Here is a 9258-nt window from a genome sequence, read left to right on the forward strand (position 1 = left end):
CTCAATAAAGGCGTTGATTACGCCATTACTCATGCCTGTGTACTGCGCATCATATAGGTCCAAGAGCCTTGACCTAACCACGTACTCCTTCACCGTCGGCTGGGTAGGGTAAGGAATAACACTGCTACCATGGTTGATCAACTTTAACTCTGCTCTGAGCTCACTGATCCATACACGCCCAACTACATGATCCTTATAAGATTGAAGCAATTTCAAATCCCTAGGGCCACCTCTAGACGGGGGTCTGATGATACGATCAACAGAGAGTATTTTGTGCCCGTATCTCAGGTTATGATTGTGCCTCTACCTTAGGTTGTCCCTTAGGCTCTATTGTCTGTTGTTGTTGTCATTGAGCCAAGTCTGTATCACGACGTGCTAATGCAATCACACGTTGCAACCTTTGTACCTTAGCATCTGAGACATAGACAATATGTTTCGTGCGAACCATATGTAAAATAAAGAATAAAATTTATAATTAGAAAAAAATTATTTAAACAAGAAATTAAATAATTTATAAAAAATCACAATGTAAATATGATTTCATTTGTTTCCCAACCCATAACAACATAATTGTACTTCCATTGTGTTTTTTTTTTTTTTTGCAAAACAACACAATAGGACACAACATAGTCGTACTTCTGTTGTGTATAAAAAAATAAAAAGAAAACCTTACCACCACAAAATGGGAAGAAAAAGGGAGAAATGAGATAGAGACTTGAACGAAGAAGGGATGGATGCGCAAAGAGGAGAAAGTTGGGTGCAATGGTTGGGGAAAAGGGAAAAGAGAAATGAGAGGAGAGGGAGAAAGAAAGGTAATAGAGGAAGGGGAAAAGGTGGGGGTGAGAAGAATGGGAGGATGGAGAAATATGTCTTAGAACAATTTGATCTTTTCTTACTATTTTTAAGTGGCACTACTTTACAAAAAGTAAATGACCTACTTTTCAAAAAGTGGTAGTAAAAATAACAATTGGGGTAGTGGGAATAATAGTTCCCTTATATTTTTTGGTTTTTGATTGATCATGATGAGACTTACTTTTCATGTTTTTTATTTTCACATTGTTTATGTCTATTTTTGGTTCAAACATTGGTTGATTTTCATTCTTTTCTTGTAGATGAATCTAATAAGACAAATTTCATATATTGAATCAATACAATAAATGTTCAAAATTGTGTTCAAAAAATAAAAAAATAATAATCAATTTTTCAAAAGAACTAACTAGTCAATTTGTTATGAATTAAATAAGGGGACCATTTTATAACTTTTAAAAAAGTTAGGGTTCTAATTTAGAACAAAAAATAAGTTAAGGTACCATTTGTTTAATTTAGCCTTAATATTAAAAAGAATAAAATTTACATATATTTTTAAAATCTTAATTTAGCAATAACTTACTCTTTACTTCTTTATTTGTCTTCCCCTTTTTATGGTTTGAGACGCAACACTATAGAGATGTGAAAAAAATTATTTTATGTATAATTAATATTAATTAAAAACAATAAATTTAAGTATAGTTATTAAAATCTCCACTTTTTAAAATATTTAGGATGATAAGAGAAGCTATAAGTAATGTTTTCACATCTTCTTAATTTGTCTTCCTTATTTCACACTTAAAAGATGTAATGTTAAAAAAGATAAAAATATATATATTATATATTTAATATTTAAAAGAATAAAAGTTACATATATTTGTTAAATCATGACTTGGTAGAAGATTCTAAATGACAACAGAAAACAATAATTTAATTTTTTTTTTACTTCTTCACTTGTCTTTCTCTTTTCACTATTTTAGACATAACATTAAAGAGATGTGAAAAAATTTGTTTAATTTATAACTAATATTAAAAAGAATAAATTTAAGGATATTTATTAAAATCTTTAATTTTTACAAGATTTCGCATAATGAGTTAAATGATAATTCAAATTTTTATCCTTTTTTATTTTTTCTTTTTATTTCACACTTAAAAAGGTAACAATAAAAAACATAAAAAATATTGTATATTTAATATAAAAAATAACAAAATCTATGAATATTCTTTAAAATCTTGACTTTTCATCAATCTTTAAGTTTTTATAATTTTAGACGTAACGTTAAAGAAATGTGAGAAAATTATTTAACATAAAATTAATATTAAGAAGAATAAATTTAACTATATTTATTAAAATCTCTACTTTTTAAAAGATTCCGGATAGTAAGAGAAATGATAACCCTAAGTTTCACCGCTTTTTAATTTGTATTCCTTATTTCATGCTTAAAAGATGTAACATTAAAATAGATCAAAAATAATATATATCTAATATTAAAAAGAATAAAATATAATATACTTTTTGAAATCTAAACTTTTGAGAAGACTCTAGATGACAAGAGAAAATAATATCTTACTTTTATTTTGTTACTTCTTTGTTTGTTTTCCTTTTTTTCATGATTTTAGATGCAACATATGAAAATATTATTTAATGTATAAATAGTATTAAAAAGTTAACTAGTATTAAAAAGAATAAACTTAAGTGTATTTATATAAAAGTAATAAAATTTACTGATATTTTTTAAAATCTTGACTTTTTATTTGTCTTCATCTTTTTATGATTTCAGATGTAATGTTAAAGAGATGTCAAAAAAATATTCAATGTATAATTAATATTAAAAAGAATAAATTTAACTATATTTATTAAAATCTCCACTTTTTAAAAGATTCTGAATAATAAGAGAAATGATAACCCTACGTTTCACCGCTTTTTAATTTGTATTCCTTATTTCACGCTTAAAAGATGTAGCATTAAAATAGATAAAAAATAATATATATCTAATATTAAAAAGAATAAAATATAATATACTTTTTGAAATCTAAACTTTTGAGAAGACTCTAGATGACAAGAGAAAATAATATCTTACTTTTATTTTGTTACTTCTTTGTTTGTTTTCCTTTTTTTCATGATTTTAGACGCAACATGTGAAAAAATTATTTAATGTATAATTAGTATTAAAAATTTAACTAGTATTAAAAAGAATATACTTAAGTGTATTTATATAAAAGTAATAAAATTTACTGATATTTTTTAAAATCTTGAATTTTTATTTGTCTTCATCTTTTTATGATTTCAGATGTAATGTTAAAGAGATGCCAGAAAAATATTCAATGTATAATTAATATTAAAAAGAATAAATTTAACTATATTTATTAAAATCTCCACTCTTGAAAAGGTTTCACCATTTCTTTAAGTTATGTTCTTTATTTCACACTTAAAAGATGTAACGTTAACAAAGAAAAAAAATTCAATGAATATTTAATATAAAAAATAAAATTTACGAATGTTCTTTAAAATCTTGACTTTTCTTTTGTCTTCTTCTTTTTATGATTTCAGACATAACGTAAAAGAGATGCGAAAAATATATTTAATGTATAAATAATATTAAAAATAATAAATTTATATATTAAAATCCCCACTTTTTAAAAGTTTCCGGATAATCAGAGAAACGATAACTTACGGTTTCATTCTTTTTTCATTCGTCTTCCTTGTTTCACATTTAAAAGATGTAACGTTGAAAAAAGAAAATAATATGTATTTAACATTAAAAAAAATAACATTTACATATACTTTTAAAGTCTTGACGTTTTAGATGATTCTAGATGACATCGGAAAATAATAACTTATTTTTTTTGTTATTTGTTTGGTTATATTTCTCTTTTCACGAGTTCAGATGTAACGCTAAAGAGATGTAAAAAATATTTAATGAATAATTAATATTAAAAAAATAAATTTAAGTCCATTTATTAAAAAATTGATTTTTTATGAGATTTTCGATGAGTAAGAGAAATGATAACTCAGGTCTTGTCGTTTCTTCATCTGTCTTTCTTATTTATCCTTTCAACATATGACCTTAAAAAGATAAATAAAATATAATTAATATTAAAAAGAATAAAATTTAATTTTAATTTTTACAACAAAAATCAACATTGTAAGATACACTACTACTTTCTGAAATAAGATTTTAATTATACAATAAAAAAAGTTTAAACATATGGACCTAAAAAATCTCTTGGGGGCGGTCATGGGGGACAATTTGGGTATAGGACACTAGTTATGTGGTGATTATCCTCATATTTTACAAGAGAGCCTTGACACAGTTTAATAATTTAAACCAAACTTTATGTAAACTAAATAATATAATGCAGAGTGGAGTCCGGACAAGTAAATAACAGTTTCCCATCCCAGCCTCATTTTCCATCCATTAATGCCAATGCACAGAGACACAGAGAGAGAAAGAAAGAGCAATAGAAGAGAAAGAGAAAGAGAGTAACTGAGTTTTATATATATATATATAAATATATATATTCAGTATTCACAATTTCTACCTCCAAAGATTAAAAAGAGAGGAAAAAAAAAGCCTACACCACCCTCTTCTTCCCTATTCCCTTCTACTTCTGGCGCCATTTGCAGCTTCAAAACTCCATCTTTATTTTTCTTCTCTCCTTCCATTATTAGAAACACCCTCATGGAATCAGCAGCAACAGCATTGAACAACATCATCAACAACAACAACACTGTTCCTGCAGTGTCGCCACCACCACCACCACCACCACCATCCTCAGTGCCTCAGCCAATGAACATGAATGTCAACATGAACATGAACGTGGTCAACACCACAGAAGGAACAACACCAACACCAACCCCAACAACAATGGTTGTTCCTGCAGTGCCAGCTCCAACAACGACAACATTAGCAGTAGCAACAACAACACCAGGGAGTTTGGATTTGTTTGGGAAGAAGAAGAGAGGGAGGCCTAGAAAGTATGATGCAGATGGGAACCTGAGAGTGAGTGCAAGACCAACACCAACACCACCATCGGGTTTTACTTTGTCCACACCTTCTGAGTACTCTTCTTCCAAAAGAGGGCGCGGCAAACACTACAACACAACTTTTGCCAACAACAGCTACCAACAACAACTCTATTCTTCTTCTTTGGGTGAGTAGTAGTAGTAGTAGTACGGTACAACGTTGTCTCTTGTTTTTTTTTTTTTGTTTCTCTTTCTCTTAGGTGTTGTTGCTGCTGATGACCTCACTCATATGTACTACCACTGTTTCCTTCCCAAGTTGACTTACCCGCCAAACCAAAAATCCCTGTTCCTAGTCCAACCCTTTTCTTTTTCTCTCTCCCTTCATTTCCTTACTCATGGAATCTCAAATCCTCGTACTTGTTGTCAATGGTTTTTTGTTGCTCCATTGTCTCCGGGGTTGTGTTTCAGATTTTTTTCTTTTAAGTTTTGGTTTTGGGTTCATGGGGTTGGTTGGGATCGAGATTTAAGCACCGTTTGTTAAAGGGTGCCTTGATTGATACAAAAGGATGAGTCTTTTTTTTTATTTGTTTCTTTCTGGTAATGGCCAAACAGCAAGTTAGGGATTGTGATCGGTTACAAAAAAAATGTGAACTTTACCCTTTTGTGGCTACTTATCTAAGGTTGTTGGTGTGTACATTCGTTTGATTTTTATGTCTAGAAAAAAAATGTTATTTTTCGCTTAGATCGACTGGCACGAGACTGTTTCAGCAAGATTATTGTCTCTCACACCCCAAAAAATTTTGTTCTTTGCTGGGTTTATTCATCAGAGGCTTCTAATTTTGGTGGTGAAAATTAGTTAAATTAAACCATATATGGCAAATGTGTTGATTGTGTTTTTCTGTCTGTGATGTTTTTAGGTGATGTGTTTGCAATCACAGCTGCTGGTGATTTTGTAGCGCATGTGTTGAATGCTTATACTGGAGAGGTAATAATGTAGAATAGAAGCCTTTGTGGATTGTCGTCCTTTTGCAGATTTATGTAACAGTGTAGCTTTTGGCTGCATTTTTCTTGAGCAATTTTGATAGATCTTTTTGTGTTTGGTGATTTTGGATAAGGATCTTGTTGCTTACTTTATTACTTTGTAGGATGTTGCTGGAAAGATCTTGTCATTTGCCCAGAAGGGTCCAAGAGGAATTTGCATTCTCTCTGCCAATGGAGCTATCTCGAATGTCACCATACGCCAACCTGGTTCTTCTGGTGGCATTTTGACTTATGAGGCATGGTCTCTTAGATCTAAATGCTTTTTGAGTAAAAAAAGAATATATTTCTATCTTTTTTTTTTCCTCTAAAGGTTTTGAATTTTGATTGTATTTCCAATTCCATGATATTGTGATTTCTTTGATTGAATTTGAATCATATCTGAAATAATTTCAAGGGCTAGCTTATTTATGTCTTCTGCCAATATAGAATATGGATGCCATATAGGACAGCATTGGGTGCATTTATGTGTCAGGTGATCTCTGTTTGTCTCTTCTTGTGGGGTTGGACAAAGTATCTATCTCTGCCTCATGTATTGGATATATGCTCAAAATTGGTGTATTGGGTGTATGTAAAAAAATTGGTTTATCTTTTCATTTCATCAGTTCCTGTGTCAGATCTAACACTGGAAATGGGAAATAAGGTAATTACTAGCTAGAGAAGATAGGCACACACTTTTAGCGGTGTCCTCTTTAGTAATTTGTTAAAATCATTTTAAATCTAGTGAAACCTTTCAACTAATATCAAAGTCATAATTTTGTTGGCTATCTTAATCCAGAAGCTGAGTATCAGTTATTGGAGGAGATATAGGGCCAAATTAGATAAACTTTTCAGCAAACACTTGTATGATAAAAAGATAGTAGGTAAAGTAAATAAAACTTCTCTTAGAAGTTAAAACCAACTTAATTACCTCAGTGTTTTGAAGAAGTTAAATGTGAGAATTTCTAAAAATGTTGTGCAAAAATCGATTTTAACCTATGATTCATTTCACCTTCGTTTTCTTCTTCTGTGGGTCCTTATTGAAAAGTATATCTAAACTAAGTCATAATTTTCTTGTCTTGTGTATAACAATATGATAAATGACTTAGGTTATAGACTTCAAGTTGAGCTTTCCTTGTCTTGTAATGTAGAAATGCATAAAGACAATGCATAGATTTAGTACACGATGATGATATGAATCATTTATTTAATGCATTATTTATCTGCAAACACATCTTTATCTTTATATTAAACATTTGAGCATTATTTGACTTGGTTGTCCATTTGAGGTCAATGTCACCTATGACCTGTTATTTTCTGCTGTTTTGTATTTTCTCCTGTTATTGGCATAACTCTTTTGATATACATACAACCATGCTTAATTGATTTTTGGAAATTCTTGAATAATTTAGTTCACCATTTTACTTTCAGGGTCGGTTTGAGATTTTATCTTTGTCTGGATCATTCACAGTTGTTGACAACAGTGGCATGAAAAGCCGAACTGGTGGATTGAGTGTCTCACTTGCTGGCCCTGATGGTCGGGTCATAGGTGGTGGTGTTGCTGGACTTTTAACTGCTGCTGGCCCCATTCAGGTATGTTATTTTCTTGACTACTTTTATATACAAGATTTTGCTTGTAAGGATAGGTTTGTATATCAAATGTCGGTACTAATGAAAGTGATTCCTTAATTTCTAAGGGTAAACTGTGTTTTAACTTTTCAAGTCCCCCTCTAGATTTGGTCAAAAATGATTTTAGTCTCTACATTTTAAAAAGAATGGCTTTGGTTCTTGTTTTTCTAAAATGTGGTGGATTTCGTCCTTGACCTGTACTTCATTTTGACTTGACCAGAATGAAATTCACAACCACTGTTTTTCGAATGTAGGGACTGAAACCAATTTTGACCAAATCTTGAGCAACCTAAAATACATCTCTCACTCAATTTTTAATCATATTTTTTTATCCGTACTGACCCTAAACTGGAATTTTTGTCCTGGTTGTTTTGAATTGAAACTACTGTTCTATTGAAATTATAACTTGCATAACATATCTCAAAACATTATTAGTATACTATATGAGGCCTCTCTTTTAGGTTGCATGACCAAGACCTTTGAACCTGTACTATTTACATTTGAATAATGGTTGAAATAAAGATACAAGTCATTAGATGGATAATCTCAAGTCTTAAAACATTCTAGTGCTCTATATTTTTCTCAAATGATTGTTTTCATCACTACGAAGAGTGCATTGGAAATTTATTTGCAATGGTTTCAGATTGTTGTAGGAAGCTTCATGCAAAATTGTTGCAAGACCCAAAAGAGGAAGTATCAACGTGAACAACAGATAGTGGCGGCCACCCCTACTTCAGCTGGTCCAGAAATAGTGACAGCAGCAATACCTATCTCACAAGCAAATGCTGCTGATGGTGAGAACTTTCTGATACCTATACCTATCTATCAGATTCCAGACCAAAACCAGAGAGAATCTATCAGTGTTTCAAGTGACAAACAGAACCTAGATGCTACTCCTGATGCTGCTGCTACTTGGAATGGTTCTGAGGAATATTCAGACCAGAGGACTTCTCCAGACATCAACATATCTTTGCCAGATGAATAGAACAAGGTTATGCTACTGTTTTTTTTTTATTGGCAAATGTTAATTGTTAATTTGTCAGTAGGAGTGATCGAACCCACGATGTTATATCATGTTTAACCAACCTTATATCTCCCTTACTTTTTGTCATATGATATCATGTTTCACTTTTAGGTCAATAATTCATCATATTGAAAGTTTTTTTCTTCTGTTTTCAGGTGATGCAGAGGCTGACATGGTAGTAATGAATGAAACTAACACCGGAAATCTGTCATGACAACTACTGGGTTATATGACATGATGTACAGTTGTCAGAAATTAGAAAGGATTATTATTATTATTAAGGCCTCATTATTTTTTCTTATTATAGTTTCTGTTGAACATTTATAAGTTTTTCTTTCTTTTCTTTAGAGGTGGAAGAGATTACCAAAAGACTTCGTAGTAGGCTGTTTATTATTCTGTCGGGATTGTTCGGTAAAATTATTTGTAGTTTTCAACATTTTGCACATTTGGGAAACTTCTAAGAGTTTTTCTCATTATCATGGATCCAAGAACTATACATAAAAGTTGCTTCTGATACCTTTCTTGAAACTGATACAAACCATAGGGATAGCATTTATATATTTGTAGGTGCGGGTGCTTGTGGATGGGCTTTTTGATTTAAATTGGATTGGCCCAAAATACGTTTTTTTGTCTATCAAACTCGAGCCCAGTCCCTTAAGGCCATTATTATATGACAATTACTGTAGGGATCAAGGCTGCTGGTGGCCCAAAATAGTTGGGCTTGCTGCTTCCCTTTTCCCCCATGACCGCAAAACAATAATCAATGACATATTTTTTTTGCAAATAAAATGAATGATTGAAGTTTGTAATGGAT

The 9258-nt window shown here is 30.9% G+C and overlaps 1 protein-coding gene across 1 annotated transcript; it reads left to right on the forward strand.

The window, feature by feature from the left end:
* The first annotated feature begins 4201 nt into the window (after positions 1 to 4201).
* On the forward strand, positions 4202 to 8960 carry LOC114369963 (AT-hook motif nuclear-localized protein 1-like). The gene is made up of 6 exons (XM_028327241.1): positions 4202 to 4962; positions 5692 to 5759; positions 5920 to 6051; positions 7223 to 7384; positions 8064 to 8411; positions 8600 to 8960. Exons 1-5 carry the CDS (start codon positions 4491 to 4493, stop codon positions 8403 to 8405), a joined length of 1176 nt encoding a protein of 391 aa, XP_028183042.1. The 5' UTR covers positions 4202 to 4490; the 3' UTR covers positions 8406 to 8411; positions 8600 to 8960.
* Positions 8961 to 9258: the final 298 nt, after the last annotated feature.

Source organism: Glycine soja, chromosome 10 (assembly GCF_004193775.1).
Source record: "Glycine soja cultivar W05 chromosome 10, ASM419377v2, whole genome shotgun sequence".
Lineage (NCBI taxonomy): Eukaryota > Viridiplantae > Streptophyta > Magnoliopsida > Fabales > Fabaceae > Glycine > Glycine soja.